Source organism: Delphinus delphis, chromosome 3 (assembly GCF_949987515.2).
Source record: "Delphinus delphis chromosome 3, mDelDel1.2, whole genome shotgun sequence".
In the NCBI taxonomy this organism is placed as follows: Eukaryota; Metazoa; Chordata; class Mammalia; order Artiodactyla; family Delphinidae; genus Delphinus; species Delphinus delphis.
This window is the reverse complement of record NC_082685.1, coordinates 11,059,357-11,075,412: the sequence shown is the minus strand read 5'-3', so window position 1 is coordinate 11,075,412 and position 16,056 is coordinate 11,059,357. Positions and strand designations below refer to the sequence as shown.

The window sequence follows — 16,056 nt, the reverse complement described above, 5'->3', positions numbered from 1 at the left end:
GGGGGTGGAGGCTAGAGATGCTGCCAAACACCCTGCAGAGCCCAGGATAGCCCCACCACGGCGGCAGCGGTTCCTTCTCTCCCTGGTCTCCTCGGGCTGCTCAGGGAGGGAAGGAGAGTGGAGGTGTTGAGAAGACTCGAGGGGCAGCTGCTTGCCTGGTGTTTGTGGAGCGCTTTGGTTTTGACCCATCCCCACCCTTTGTGTCTCCTGCAGAATCCGGACAATCAGATAGTTCAAACCAGCAAGGAGATGCGGACATCAAACCACTGCCCAACGGTCAGTGCCCCCTGCCCTCCTGCCTGTACCCAGCCTCCCTGGCCTGCTGTGCCCACCACGTCCTCCCCACACCCTTCTCTGCTCTCCCCGGCCAGGGCAGGCCTGCCCCTGCCATTCCCCTTCACTCAGCTGTCCCTCGACTGAACTTGGGCTGCTATGCAGAGGGGGAGGGCGCTCATCGGTAGCACACCCTAACTCCCAGGGAGATCTGAGACCCCTGAGGGCCAGCCTGGGGCTGGGACATGGGGCATGGGATGGAGCAAGTGGAGGGTGGGGAGAGCTTTGGGGAAACAGGCAGACATCCCCTCCTGGCCTTGTCTCCACTCACTCACTTGCCCTTTTCCCTCCTCAGGGCACTTAAGTTTCCAGGACTGTTTTGTGACTTCCGGGGTCTGGAATGTGACGGAGCTGGTGAGAGTATCACAGAGTGAGTCCTTCCTTCTGGGCCAGGGCTGAGTCAGCAGGGATGGGGGTGAAGCGGTGGGACTTGGACCCCAAGTAGCCCCCCACTGATGGGGTCTTGGTTGGGGCGGGCGCAGACAGGTTTCCTGGGACACTCTCGGCCTCACTGGCATGAGGCTGGGTGGAATGGAGGCATCCAGAGAGCCCCACCTCTAACCTCCATTGCTTTGGAGGAAAAAAATCGTAACCAAGGACTCTTCCCAACAACCTCCAGCCAGGAGGAGGTTTCCTCAGCGGCCTTCACAGTGAACTCACCCCAGGGCTTCTGGGGAGCTGCTCATGGCAACAAAACAGGCACCCACAGTTTCCAAACCTCATCACACTCTCCCTTCTTCCCAGCTCCTGTTGCGACAGCATCAGGGCCCAACTTCTCGCTGGCAGACCTGGAGAGTCCCAGCTACTACAATATAAACCAGGTGACCCTGGGGCGGCGGTCCATCACCTCCCCTCCTTCCACCAGGTGAGCCCCGCACCCCGGCCTTCCCCCAGCCCCCAGGCATCTCAGGCGCTTTGGGCAGCTATACCACTGTGGCCTGGGTGCTTCAGAACGTCATCCTTTGTTGAGGGCACTGGCTCCAGAGCTGGGGCTCACTATGCTCCCCAACCCCTGAGATTCCTGCTTTGTGCTGACACAGGCACTCGGCCTTGGGGACACAAACTCAAACAAGGCATGGCTTTGCCTAGAAGGTGCTCCCTGTGGGCATTGGAGAAGGCCTCTCTCTTGGGGATGTGACATTTGAGCCCAGGGGTCTGGTACAGGCATGGGGTGGATGCTCGAGGTAGAGAGAAGCAGCCTTCAACCTGGCCAAGGCTGGGCGGGCTGGCGGGACTGTCCCACGGAGGACTTCAGAGGCCAGAGGAGGGTATTTAGGGCTTAAAATCCACTGACGGCTTTTAAGTAGAAGATGCTGGGGATATATGTTCTAGAAAGTACTTCTAGAAGAAGTTAGAGGCTATCCCAGCAGGTTGGAGGGGAGGAGGGCCTGAGTCAGATGGGGGATTGGCCTGAGAGGGAGGGATGGAGTTGAGAGATATTTGGGAGGTAGATATAGTAGGCCCTGGTCAGGCCCTGGTCACGCAGGGCAAGGTGGGATCCTGTCCTTTTTTAAAAAAACCTTGGACATTTTGGTTCATTGTGAGGTTTAGGCATTCATTTTGATATGTTAGAATATTGCATTAAAATGTTATGATGTTTTCATATTTAATCATACTTTAATATAAAATAACATAATATCACGATGACTGAGTTTTGTGTCACCCCCTGGCATTTTTGTCCCTGGCCAGTGCCTCACACGCCTCACCCTAGCCGTGGGAGCTGATGGGAAATAGAAGGTGGGGCTGAGGAAGCAGTTGAGGGTTTTGCCCACTTCTTTGACTTGGGCAGCTCCATAGATGATGGATGGTATTGTGACTGAGAAGGGGCTCAAGGAGGAGTGGGTGGGCTGGGCCCAAGGGGCTGTAGGTCTGGCCTTGGGGGGTGGGCACACAGTGAGTGCCCTGAAGTGCTGCTGACAGCGGGCACCCACTCCCCACATGGAAGACTGTCAGTGCAGGCTTCCTCGGCCTGCGTACCAGCACCTCAGCTCATCCTTGGCCCACCTGACCCCTTTCCTCCTTCCCCAGCACCACCAAGCGCCCCAAGTCCATTGATGACAGCGAGATGGAGAGCCCTGTCGATGACGTCTTCTATCCTGGCACAGGCCGCTCCCCAGCAGCTGGCAGCAGCCAGTCCAGCGGGTGGCCCAACGATGTGGATGCAGGTATGGGCGCCACAAGGCCCGACCTGGAGCAAGGGCAGCATGGAGCCTCCTCTTCCCCCTCAGTTTACCCGGCAAACCTCCCACCGTTCCTCCTCCTGTTGGTGGCACTGCCTGTCTTTTCACCCCCTGAGCTTCCAGAGGAGGGCAGACCAGGAGAGCAGAGGCGGGCAGCTGGGTTGTCCCTGAGTGGGCAGTAGAGCCCACAGATGTGGCAGAAGGAAAGCAGAGGCCCCGACCCTGAGCCTCCGGGGCCCTGCAGTGGGGGCCGTGGCCTCCCGCTCAGAGCCTCCTCATCCTCCTTCTCTTGGTATTTCTTTAGAGAGGCTGCCCCGGTTCTACGGTCTTCGTGGTTTAAAGCCATTTCTTAAACTGGGCACTCTTGACGTTTGGGGCCACGGTATTCTCTGGAGCGGGGCCATTTGGCCCTGTAGGGTGCTGAGCAGAGCCCTGACCTCCACCCACTAGATGCCAGGAGCAAACCTCCTCACCAGGTGTGATGACCGAAAAGGTCTCCGGACATTGCTGAATGTCCCCTGGGTGGGGACAGGACCTTCCTAAGTTGAGGACCACTGGTCTAAAGGGCCCACCCTCACAGAGAGGAGCAGAGCCTAGTAAAGAGCGAGCAGCATTGTTTTCAGGCCTCCCGATCCTCTCTAACCGCACCCTTGCTGGTGAATACACCCACCTTCACCTCCAGTCTTGACAGGAGGTACGGGCACACCTGGAGAGCCCAGGCGGGACAGAGGGGGGCTGTGTGTGTGTGTGTATTGCACAGGTGGTGTGCATAAGGAGGCTGCCTGCAGGGTGCTTCTGCCGGACACATTGTTGGTGCAGCCTGTGTGTGTCCTCAAAGTATGGGTGTCTTGGGACCAGGTAGTGCAGACCTCTGTGTACGGGATGCGCATGAGGTGTGTCTGCGTTGCTCAGGCCTGGGGACAGGGGCCTTGTTCTCTGACGCAGGAAGACGAGGGTCTACCTGATGGTGTTTTGCTTGGTATTTTGTAGATGTTCCCCTACCGGGAAGGGCCAAGTGGATGGGCAGGGGCCAGGGCTGGGGGGGAAGCAAGACTAAAGGGCAAGGGCGTGCTTCTGCTTTCCTGCTGCCCCAGATGCAACCTCTGGCTTCTGCTCTCAGCAACCTGGGAGGAAGAGAGGACTCACCTCCGGGCCTTGGGCTGAGGGAGAGGGTTAGACCAGCAGCAAGGCTCACCTCTGCCGGACAGCGCTCCGGCACGACTCTGGGTGCCCCTCCCAGGGTGTCGTGGCCAGCACAGCACAGATGCTTCCCTGGGGGAACCTCTGGAGGTGCAGAAAGAAGGGCTTGAGAAGGCCCTGGAGACTCCCCAGCTAGGGCCTCAGTGAAGTGTTTCCTCAAGGACTGGTGTGCCTTGAGGGCCATGTCTACTGCTGGCTCCTGAGGCATGGGCCCCCAGGTCCCTCTGCGCAGACCTGGTTCCCGAGGAACCCTCCCCTCCGCAGTTCCCTCTCTCTCCTTTTCTTGGCTGCCTGCTGTCGAGCTTGCCACTTCTGCTCCTTCCAGCAGTCCTGCCACGCACGGCCCCAGCATCCTCCTGCAGCACCCCCAGCTCCCTCGCCTTCCCCCCTTTTCCTGTGTACTCATTCCCCTCCTCCCACCGACCCTGTGCTGTTTTCCTGTTCTGGGACAAATCACCAATTAAGCAGCCCAGCTGCAGGACTGGGAACAGCTGGGGAGGCACTGTGCGGCCATGGGGACAGCTGTGCACAGCTGGTGGAGGCGCTGCCCCCATCGTGCCAGCTATCAGGTGGCACACAGCTGCTGCCAGATAACACCTCTGCTGGCGGCTGCGAGTTCACCCTTTCCCCGCCTCTTCCCTCCGTGGTTAAGACAGCTCTTATTTCTGTGTTCTGAAGCCTCCCCCCGAACCCCCCGCCACCCAGCACACACACACCCCACCCAAACCGATTCAGTTTGTGTCCCAATGATGGCAGCTCTGGATATCTGCCCTGACTTCCCCTTATCCCTCCCAGCCTGGGCATAGCCTCAAGGCCCAGCTGAGGACAGGAGACAAGCTCCCCTGGGGGACCTGGCCTGGGGGCCCTGCTTTGTATAGCATCTTGGATGTCATGCCCACTGGGCACAGAGATGACCTTGATTGGCAACATCAGGCTCTTAGAGGGAGAGCTCAAATGGGGTATCCTCTGTGTGCCTGTCTCCTGCTGAACGTCACCCCATCTCTGGTACTGGGAGCCGAGCAAAGCCCTGCAATTACCCATGCTCTGACAGTCCGGCCTTTGGGTCCCCTGACTGAGGAAGTCCTTTCCTGTCTAGCCGTAACCCCAGCATCCGCCCAAGCCCTCCAGCCTCCTCCCTGCTCTCCAGTCAGATGCTGTTTCTCCACTGTGGTCCTTCCCAAGGGCCAATGGCTGTGCTTTCCCTTCCCGTAAGGAGCTCTGGTTTCTTCCCATCGGAACCTCCCAGAGCCCAGGGCCCGCGCTGCGTGGGAGCTTAGTTCCCTGACCAGCGACCAAAACCGCGCCCTCACCCCCACCCCACCCCGCATGGAAGCGCCGGAGTCCTAAACCCCTGTACCGCCAGGGAAGTCCCTGGGCCGGCTCGCTCTGAAGCTGCTCTCCCGGGCTCCTCCTGCACACCTTCCCTGCCCTCTGGCCCTGCATCCCCCCTTTTACTCTGTGCCCCTTGAGCTCCTTATCTGCTTGTCAGGGGGCAAGATGGGCCCCCTTGCTCACTCCCTGCCCAGTGCACCGAAGGGCCTTATTTTCCTCTCCTGTCGGCAGCACCCACGGCAGGATGGTCTGCACACGGCCTGAGAAACAGAGCCACAGTCAGGCAAAGGAGGCAGGAGGGAGCCTGGTGGGGGAAGGGGCAGCCGGGAGGGGGCCGAGGAGAGAAGGAGTGAGCTGCTGGCTTCCCACCTTCCCCTGCTCCCTCCCCAGCCCAGCTAAACCTGCCCTGTGTTGCTGATTCCTCCCCCCAGGCCCGGCTTCTCTAAAGAAGTCAGGAAAGCTGGACTTCTGCAGTGCCCTCTCCTCTCAGGGCAGCTCCCCGCGCATGGCTTTCACTCACCACCCGCTGCCTGTGCTTGCTGGAGTCAGACCAGGTGAGAAATGGAGGGCCCGGAGGGGGGCAGTGGGGGTGGCAGAGGAGCCCACATGGGCAACTGGCCAGGCAAAGGGGCCAGGGCCGACCCTGAGTGACAGCCCCAAGCTCTCTGAATGGGCTATGGTATGGCAGTGGGTGGGCATGGGAACGGGCCCTCCCTCCGCAGCAGCGCCTCCTCCAGACCCAGGCCAGCCCTTGGGCCTCCTCACCTTGTTCCTCAGCACTCTCCCACTTGCTTCTCACACCCCTTGTGCATGATGCATGCTTGTGCGCTGTGCGTGCACATGAGTGTGTGTGTTTGCTTGTGTGCGTGTGCAGGTGCTGTGTACGTGCATCGGATGCGTGTGTGCTCGTGTGTGTGGCACAGGCCTGTCCTGAGGCTTCCTCCCACTTACCCCTGACTGCAGAAGCCTCAGGCCCATTCCTACGCAGTTCTCCTGTCCTCCCTCCAGCTGTGGGTGGGATAGCCCAGGCTTCTCCCTCTGCCCTCCTTTCAGCTCTTGTCTCTCAACTCCTCACAGAGCCCGGGGCCTGTTTTCCCAGCACCAGCCCAGGTTGGTGTGAGCACAGGTTGAGAACAGTACTCCTAGGAGCCCAGGCTCCCTTCTCGGGGCCTCCCTGCTGTTTTCCAGAAGTGAAGGGCTAGGCCAAGGGGGAAGGTGGTACCTGGGCTGCTCTTCAGGGAAAGGAGCTGGCCCTGCTGCCTTGGGAGCTCTCTTGCTTCAGTCTCACGGAGAGAGTGCTCGAGGGGAGGATTCCTCCATGTTCTGGAGGGGATGGAATCAGGCAGGAAGCTGTGGAAGCTGAGTCCTCAGCCACTTGCCTCTGCCCTCTCTTGGCACCTGTCTGGCAGAAAGAGGCCTGGATTTTTTTCTGAACACTGCCCTGTGTCCTGTGTCCACCCTCTGTCTCCTGGGCCTTCCACGGAGAACACTGAGGTTTACCCTCCTGGCTTCTTCCTCAGGGCCTCCTGGCTGGGAGCCCAGAGGCAGCCAGCAGCGGGGCAGGGCGTGGTGGCCGCAAGGTGGGGGCGGGGAGCCCAGGCCCTCTGCACAGGCAGCGGGAGGGCAGCAGGCCCTGCTCGACTCAGCTTTTATGAACTCCAGAGAGAAGCCAAGTTTCTTCAGGCCCCTAATGAAACTGAGAGCAAGAGGGAGCTGATTGGAAACAGACAGGAGGGGGAGGACTTGGCCAGGGAAGAGCTGGGGCCTGCTCCAGGGTGGGAGTTGTGCGTTCGGGGACGTGCGTACGAGCGATGGGGCTGAGCACAGAAGAATGTGGCCTGGGCGGCAGCAGCCAGGTGCACACCCACCGCACGCAGGAGATGTGTGTGTGCACTGCAGGGGCCCCTCTTGCACTGGCGCAGGGCTGTGTGTTTATCTGCAGCCCCACAGAACTGTCTGTCTCCTCATCGAGGCTCCCCACCCGGGCCCCGGACCGGGGTGAGGCGAGTGAGGCACTCACCTCGGCGCAAAATGTCAGGGAGCCCCTGAAATCTCAGTCATCAAGATACATTTTATTTTAATGCAATATTTCTAAAAATTAAACCGATTGCAGAGATACACGATGAGCAAATGTCAAGATTTTAAATAAAAGATCGGACCGACCTTGCGCTTGCATGACCCTCACTTCCCTCACCCTAACTCTGGCCCTGGTTCCAATCAAACTTTATTTACAAAGATAAGCAGCTGGTCTGTGGGTCCCGGTTTGCCAATCTGACTTTTTAAAATATTGCATTAAAATGTTATTTATCTTGATTTGCTGAGTTATTTGGCACCATCTTAACTTTCACACTAGCGGCCAGTGCCTCGCTCTCCTCACTCTGGTCCCTGCCCTGCTCCTGCCCGTTCTCTGGATCTAAAGTGCTCTGACCAGCAGTTCTCCTTGTCTTCAGTGCTCCCCACCCCACTGCCTCCTAGGCCCTGACGATGCCCTTTTCTTCCTGCCACGTGCATGCAGGGAGCCCACGGGCCACAGCATCAGCGCTGCACTTCCCCTCCACATCCATCATCCAGCAGTCGAGCCCATACTTCACGCACCCGACCATCCGCTACCACCACCACCACGGGCAGGACTCGCTGAAGGAGTTTGTGCAGTTTGTGTGCTCGGATGGCTCGGGCCAGGCCACCGGACAGGTGAGTCCAGAGGACCCCACGAGCCCCTCTACAGCTCATCTTTGCGTCTGTCTGTCTGTCTCAGGGCTCACAGGGAGAGGGCCCAAAAGCTGGAAGCCCACCTGGGGCTGCAGCAGCAGAGAGCCGGTAGTGCCGAACACCTCGATCTTCTGGGTCTGGGAGTAGGGGTCCACGTATCAGGCCGGGGCCTGTCTGTCACGGTCCAGAGATGAGGGGGCAGTGGCTGGGCCCACCTTGCTTGGGCTTTTTGCCCTCCTTGTGGTCTTTTCCTCTAGCAGGAGTGTACCCATGATCTGTCCAACCTGGGCCCAGGCCCCTTAGCTCCTAACACCCCTCTTAAACCTCAGGGCTGCAGGGATTTGGTAGGTTCTAGACCAAGGTTTCCCACTATTGACACTTGGGGTTCTTCATTCTCTGTTGTGTGGGGATGTCCTGTGCACTGTGGGGTACTGAGCGGCATCCCTGGCCCCCACCCACTCTATGCCAGCAACACCGCCCCCTCCCCAGCTGTGTTGATCATGAATGTCTCCAGATTTCGGTGTGCCCTGGGGGCATCATCATCCCCCAGTGAGAAGCCCTTAGTAGAGGGCAGGCCTAGTTCCACAGGGTCTTTCATGAGACTCCTGTTGGCAGGACTCTTAACAAGGGGGTTCTCGGGTCAGTCATGGTTCTGGAGTGAAGTCTTCTGCTCCTCAGCCTGGGAGAGAGACTGGCTCCCCATGGAGCTCTGTGGCCCCACTGTCCTTCTCCGTCAGCAAGCCCCCGGGGCCTGGTCACTGATGAGCAGAAACACAGAGCCACTCAGCAAAGGAATTATCCCAGACGGCAGTGGGCCAAAGGTGACCCTTCCGTGGGACAGTGGTCCTTGTTTAGTCCCTGGGAGACCATTCCAGGTTGGGGCATGGTGGTCTCTAGACCTCTGGGAATGTTCTGGAACTCCAGCAGCATGCTGTGCTATGAGAAGGCCCAGCTCCTTTCCCCACAGTTGGTCCAGCCTGGAACCCCACTGTGAGAGGTCAGATGGGGAGGACACTCAAAGTGCCTTGGTAGGGAAAGACATTGGGAAGCCCACGCCAGAGGCAGCCCAGCGAGAGCAGCGGCCCTCCGCTCAGCCTGGTGCGGCCTCGGGGCGCCCTGCACGGTGCTGGTGTATTGATCTGGGGCAGGGCCGTGGCTCAGCCTCCTTGCTCTCGCTGTCTAGGACAGAAGCCAGTCTCCTTCCCTACCTCCCGCTCTTCTTCCTCTTCCACTTTTCTCATCTTTCTCTCCCCTTTGCCCTGCAAGGGTTTCTTTTGCTGGCTCTGCAGCTCGTTAGCACACTCAGAGCTTCGGCCACCTCTCTGGACAAGCTCTGTCCACTCTTAGGGGCATGGAGGGAAAAGTGGACATGACTCCAACAGCTTCCGTGCTTCCTTCAGAGATACTGGCAGAGTCTACGGGAGCTGCCAGCATGTGTCCCAGCCCCCAAGGGGCCTGGGGTCTGGAATATGGATCAGAGAGACCAGGAACCCTTCCGTGCCTGCTTCTCTCCTAAGGCCGCAGCTGGGGTTTGGGATCAAAATGACAGCCACCTGGGGGACCGACTTAGCCCAAAGAGCCTAAGCTGACCCACAGGACCCTCAAGAGTGGGGGTCAGTCCATCCCTGGGCATCCTGATGGCCAGGTCTTGCGCCTGTTCCTGATCAAGGGCTCAGGAATTCCCTGGAGGTCCAGTGGTTAGGACCCTGTGCTTTCACGGCCGAGGGCCCCGGTTCAGTGCCTGGTCGGGGAACTAAGATCCCACAAGCTGTGTGGCGTGGCCAAAAAATAAATTAAAAAAAGATCAAGGGCTCACTTGGCCTAGACGGTTCTCTTCTCAAGGCAGGTGCCTGCTTGGAGTATACCGCAGACAAAACACTACCGATAGGGGAGCAAACAGCCCCTCTGGTTAAACAGAGAGTCTAGTTCGGCTGGAGAGCAGTCTCTGCAGGTTTCCTCTCGTGGCCTGTTGTGCCCAAGAGTTGGGGGGGTGGGGCTTGAATTCTGCAGTGAGTCTGCTCCATTGGGCCCAGTTTCTGAGAGGAGGCTAGAGATGGCATCACGCTATGGAGGAGGGGCGAGCCAGAGAGAGGCCCTGGGCTCTGCAGCTGACCTGGTGGCAGACGGTGGCGGTACAGGGCTGTGCTTGCTCCATAGCCACCTCCAGGGTAGTAGTTCTCAGTCTTCGCATGTATGAGAGTCACTTGGAGGCTTCACTAACACACAGGTAGCTGGGCCTCACCTAATTCTGATTCAGCAGTTCTGGTGTGGGGCCGAGAATCTGCATTCGCCCCCAAGTTCCCAGGTGATGCTGCTTCTGGTCCGCGGACCCACTTTTAGAACCACTGATCTAGAGACTAGAGGAGTAAATTCCTAATCTCCTTGAGAATCTGAAGTTATGGATCATCTTTGCAGAAAAATATACGCATACAAAATTTTACAGACAACTTGCAGAATGGTTCCCAGGCACCTCTTAGACCTCAGCATAAGGCCCTGATTGAGAAAACCACATTGGTAAAGGCCAAGGTCAAATGGAGACACCACTTAGAGGACATGCAAAGGGCAGAAAGAGGATACCTGGTTAGCTGTATTTCTGTCATAGAGAAGAGGCCACCAGGTGAGCACGATGAAGAAGTTGCAGGGCCTGATGGGAGAGTATGACTCTGGGAGGCAGAAAGCCTGGTTACTAGCTCAGCCTTGACCACCAGTGCCAGAATGGCCAGGCCCACATCTTCATCTGTCAGATGAATGTGAGGAGCTATCCCAGCCCCTAGGTTCCTTCTAAGATCTTAACTCACAAGGTCTTAAGGCACTGCAAAGTCACAAGACCTTGAGATTTTTAAAACCTCAACTTGTACCCCAACCAGAGCTGAGACATCCTAGCCTGGCTGGGACTTGCTTCCGGAAATTGAATGTTGTAAATCAGCAGGTTTCGATGTCTGGCCATATTGGGCTAGGATTTGCTTTATTGGATGGGATTAGTGATTTAGATCCTCCTAGGCAGAGACAGGCTCTGAGGAGCCAGAGGCTGCCCTATGGGAGCAAGGGCTGCCTGGAAAGCTCCCGTGTCCCAGCCCCCCTGGAGCCCAAGCTCAGGACAGCCCGGAGAGAAGAAGTGAGGCTGTGAATCTGTTGGGATCATTCCATTTCCTGCCCTGATGGAAGAATGAGATAGGAACAAGATAGCCTGTGAAAATGAGGGAAGGCAGTTTCCACGTGGATGTCAGAACCACCCTGGAGAGCCGGAAACCCTTGCTCTCTGGCCGGTGCTGTTGTTTGGAACTGAAAGGTCCATTTCCAAAATGACACCCAGCACAAAGGGTCTTCAGCCCAGGACACCAATAAGCACTAGAAGCAGCCACTGCTCGCTTTTGTCACGGGCCTCTAAGTGGGCAGGAAAGATCAAGTCGAGGGAACCGTTTGGAGGGACAGCGTCAGACCTAGGTGACTGGTCACTAGAGGTGAAGGATGGAGGGTGGGACAGCAGAAACGCAGAAGGGCATGGCCTGCGCGGTTCAGCCATGGGGCTCTGTGGTTTTAAAGTGCAGCAGGATGGACTAGTTGATTCAACTCAGTCAGTGGGACTTGAGTGCTACATGCTTGGGCCACACAGAGGTGACATTCCACCTGCTTGTTGGGGAGCCTTGGAGGCAGTCTGCTTCAGAGGCTCCAGTGGAGGTCAACAGTGTCCTGGAAGAACAAGAGAGAGAGAGATGGATGGTGATTCAGGACACCTGGCTGGTCCCCATGCTGGGGATGGTGTTTTCTGAGCAGGCTTTGAAGGGTGTGAGAAAGGGCATTCTAGAACAGTGGGTTCTGCAGTTGGCAAGTGTGCAGCCCCGACTGCTTAGGCTGTGTTCTGGAAACCCCAGTAGGTTTACAATGGGAAGTACTCGGCGGGGAGGGAGTGTAGGGGCATGAGTGGTGGAAGACCCCATCTGGGCTCTATCACGGCGGCCTTGCGTGCCTGGCCGGGGAGATTATGTTTTATGTCAGATGTAGTCGTAGCTGTGGAAGGTTTTAGGGCATCGGAGAAGTCTGAACTCCTTTGGGTTTGGGAAGAGGGTTAATGAGTCTGTTGGAAAGAATCTGTAGGATCCTAGGAGTTAGACAGACATGACTCTGAATCTCAGGCCTTTCCAATGACAGCCGGGTGACTTTGGCTAGACCACTTAATCATGAAGAGCCTCAGTATCCCCTGTTGTGAAAGGCCGAGAGTAGAGCTTCCCTCGCAGCAAGGTTTCTCAGCCACAGCACTGTTAATCTTTGGGCCAATGAGCCTCTGTCCTGGGGGCTGCCCCGTGCGTTGTAGGGTGTTGAACAGCATCCCCAGCCTCCATCCCCAAGCTGTGCTAAGCGGAATGTCTCCAGACACTGTCAATACCCAGAACTGCCCCGAAGCAAGAACCACTGCCTTACAGGGTGGTTGGAGGATCGGACACAACCTGAGTGAAGGGCCTAGTACAGAGCCAGGTGCCAAGGGTGCTGAGCTGCTGAGCACACTGTCGGCAGAGGGGAGGCCCCTTGGGAGTCTCACTGTCACAGTCCAGGTGAAACCAGTTAGGAGAGAAGGACGACCCAGCTGGACACGTCTAGGGGTGTGCCCCACAGGGTCTGCCCACCAACAGAAGGAGGAGCATAGGAACCTCCCAAGGTCCTAAACCTGGGTAGCTGGGAGGGCAGAGGTTTGACCCACAGGAGAGGGACCAGTTTAGGATGAAAAGCTGTGGCCTGGCCCCCTTGAGCCCAGGCTGCAGGTGGTCATCGAGGGCACTGCCCAGAGCAGCAGGAGGTGTGGAGCCCAGGGGAGCTGTGTCTGCCAGAGGCTGGGGACCTCTGCCCTCCCTTGTGGTTCCTACACCCCCTGAAGCCCAAAGGCTGATTGAACACAAGGCCACACATGGGGCCTGGAGGAGGAAACTCAAGTGTAGGGCACAAGAGGGAATAAAGGACAATTAGTGGATCTGGTGACCAGACATCCCCAGCTTCTGAGGGAAAGCCACTCAAAGAACCTTGTGGGAACCAGAGCTGCCAGCAATGGATTTTCCTCTTGGGCTGTTCTGTAGCAGATAAGCCAGCACCCCACTGTCCTCAGGCTACCAGAGCCCAGGGCATGCTCCCTGGCATCCCCCCGAGGCCATGACATGGGGCAGATGCTGGTGGGCCTGTGGTCCTTGGTGGGGTCTGCTGGTCCTACCCCAGGGGCCCACGGAGGGGAGGCATGTGTGTGTTTTAGGGGGGCACAGGAGGTAAGCTGGTACATCTTTCCTGCCATAGGAGAAGGTCTTCAAGAGCGTGAGAGTTCTGAGTGCAGCTGCTTGTACGGCTAGGTGGCATGTTTCGGTACCTAAAACCTGTTCCCTAAGAAATAACAAACCACCCGTCGGACATCCCCCTTCCTCCCTCCCACAACTTCAAAAGAGAACTTAAAAAAAAAAAAAAAAAAAGAGAGAAACACCTGAGAGACCAAATAGAGGCCTTACGCCCTCACCAACCCTGTGCCCTGGAGGAGAGAATCCCGTCCTGCATCATCTTCCGCCGGGAGCGCCCGCTCTCAGGAGCGAGCTGGCGTGGCCGCGCAGGGGAGCGTGTGTCTGTGTGTGATGTGCCTTCATGCGTCACTCTATTTATGTTGTTCGCAGCCCAACGGTAGCGGCCAGGGCAAAGTCCCGGGGTCATTTTTGCTACCACCGCCGCCTCCAGTGGCCAGACCTGTGCCCCTTCCTATGCCTGATTCCAAATCCACCAGCACTGCCCCAGACGGCGCCGCCTTGACTCCTCCATCACCTTGTAAGTGGACGATGAAACCGAAACCACAACGCCCAGCGTCCCCAGCCCATCCAAACAGTCTCCACTGCAAAAAGAAAAGCCCCCTCCCTCACTGCCAAAGCCCCCCAACCCAGAGTGCCACGGAGCCTCCCACCCAGACAAGAGCAGAGCTGAGCCCCCCAACCACGGCCTCCTGGGCCTTAGTTGCACCAGCCAGCACCCCACTAGCCCCCCTGCCCGCCCGCTGCTCCCAGCTGGGGCCCCTGGCCCAGGCCCCTTCCGGGGGGCGGGAGAGGGAGCACAGTGGGGCACACAGGCCAGGGGTGCTGGCCAGGGGGGGAGGGGGGAGGGGAGGCACAGCCATGCCATCTTCATGCCTAATTGCTGTTTTTTCATTTTTTGTTTTTTCGTTTTTTGATTTTTTTGTTGTTTCGTTGTGCCCCCCCCACACCAAGAAAATTAAATGTGACCACAAGGCGACGCCACCACCATCCCCTTTTTGCCTTTGCCCCCCTCACCTCCATTCTGGGTCCCTCAGGCCTCTAAAGGTGCAGCAGGCCAGCCCCCGACCCCCTCCCTTCAGCCTTCAGTCTCACATTTGGTTTCTCGTTGTTCCTCTTTTTTTTTCCCCCCCTTCCCATCCCTCTCCCTTCCCTCAATTTCTTCCCCAGGTTGGATGTTCCAAGGACAAGGAAGGGCTCTGGGCCTTGGCTTACTTCATCTCTTTCTCTCTCTCTCTTTCTTTTTTTTTTTTTTTTTTTAAACCGATGACAAATTTTGTCAAAGGGAAGAGAAAAATCTGAGTTGAGAGGCCCAAGCTAGACCCGACGACGCTTGAAGGACAGGAGAGGCGGAGGGTGGGCGGCGTGCCGTCTGTGGGACTGTGGGTGGGGGGTGGGCAGCGCTTCGGGCGCTCTGGGGGCTGGCAGGCCGTGGGCCAGGACTTCGGGACAGCGGCGGAAGGGGTGGCCCATCTCACCACTTTTCTTCGTCTCGCGCTCTCTGTCTCACCTTCTTTTTTCTTGGTTTGAGTTCTTTTCCCCTGTCCATCCTCTTCATGCCATCTTCTCATCTGCATTCGCCACAAGACACGAAGTCATGGTCATGGTCATTGGAGGTGGGCAGGGTGGGAGAGGGGGAGCCAGGCTGCGGGGTGGCTGGGGGCCACTTACGGACAGAATCTGGTGAGCACGGGGTCCCTGGGGTGTATCTGGTGCAGGGGGTGGTGGGGTGGGGGCTCCCAGTTAGCTGTGACACTCCTCGTCCTCTCTGGGGGCATCCTTCCTCCTGGGGGTGCAGCGCCAGTCCCCTCCCATAGGGCTCCAGCCAGACAACCCAAGAAGAGCTCCTGGGTATTTGGCCCATTTGCCCCCCAGACCCTAGAACCGTTGCCCCGGTGCCCAAGCCCTGGGCCTTTGCCAGGCCCTCTGGCCTCCTCCTCGTCTTGTACCTCGGGTCCCAGGGAACAGCAGGACCATAGGACCTGGCTCATCCATCGAAGGAGGAGGATGTGTGCCGGGCCTGAGCCTTGCCACCCCTGTGCCTGAGCCAGCAGCCAGCACCCAGACCCCTCTCTGACCCTGACCCACCCAGCTCAGCCCTCTGTTGGGACCCTTCAGGTTTCCCAAACCACCGGCCCCGTCCTTGGGTCCAGAGTGGTAAGTGGTGTAGCACCCAACTAGGCACCCCAGTTGGAGGGGTGGCCTGGCTGAGATGGCCTTCTCCAAGCAGGATGGGGCCGGTCTGCCAGAACTCCCGCCCTCCCCGGCTCCCTCTTCTCCAGACCCAAGAGGGCCGGTAGGAAAGCGAGGGTATTTGCTTCGGGTGCTCTGGGATGAGGGGTATCCCTGGCCCTGCCTAGTGCCTGTTTAGGGGACAGAAGTGGGCCCATGGGGCCTCAGCTATAGCCTCCAGGGCCGTGAAAGAGGATGCCTGGCTGCAACGGAGTGCCAGGGGTGGGGGACTGTGTGCTCCTGGTCCAGTGAGAGGAGGAGGGGGCCCCTCGGGCCTGTCCTTCCCACTGCCAGCTTAAGCCCAGGCAACGTGGTCTAACCTAGTCTCTCCCTCTCTCAGCAGTCCCAAAGGGCAGTGCCCGGGCAGGCTCCAAGTCCTCACGGGGTCTCTCCCTCTCTCCCCTGCTCCCCACAGCATTCGCAACGACAGGCGCCTCCTCTGCCAACCGGTTTGTCAGCATCGGACCCCGGGACGGCAACTTTCTGAACATCCCACAGCAGTCTCAGGTAGGAGGCCCTGCCCACCAGGTGGATGCAGGCAGGGGTGGGGGCATCTTGGTGTCCGGGAGGAGGCAGGGATCCTTGGGGCAGTCCGGGAGAAGAGGCTGGGGCAGGGCTGGAAGGCTCAGGCTTTTGCATGCCCAGCTGAGCCTGCCTCCCCAGGCAGCCCCCAGGCCCCCTGGCTAATCAGCTAATTGGATAATTAGCTCTGACAGCCCTGGCCCTGGGGAAGGCAGCCAAGGACCCAAGGCTAGAGGCGCTCTGGGCCAGGCCTGGTGGAAGCAAAGATGGAAGCAGGA

At 58.3% G+C, this 16,056-nt stretch overlaps 1 protein-coding gene across 5 annotated transcripts in view; it reads left to right on the top strand.

The window, feature by feature from the left end:
* Nucleotides 1-16,056, top strand: part of NFIX (nuclear factor I X) — a 96,243-nt gene that overhangs the window by 73,867 nt on the left and 6,320 nt on the right. For 2 of the 5 annotated variants that reach the window (XM_060007892.2, XM_060007893.1), the window contains exons 3-10: nt 214-276; nt 629-703; nt 1,078-1,198; nt 2,362-2,498; nt 5,477-5,599; nt 7,561-7,736; nt 13,397-13,544; nt 15,672-15,763. In XM_060007892.2, coding sequence (XP_059863875.1) covers nt 214-276; nt 629-703; nt 1,078-1,198; nt 2,362-2,498; nt 5,477-5,599; nt 7,561-7,736; nt 13,397-13,544; nt 15,672-15,763 — 935 coding nt within the window. The remainder of the gene's footprint in view (nt 1-213; nt 277-628; nt 704-1,077; nt 1,199-2,361; nt 2,499-5,476; nt 5,600-7,560; nt 7,737-13,396; nt 13,545-15,671; nt 15,764-16,056) is intronic. The other 3 variants (XM_060007895.2, XM_060007894.2, XM_060007896.2) reach the window with 3 other exon arrangements.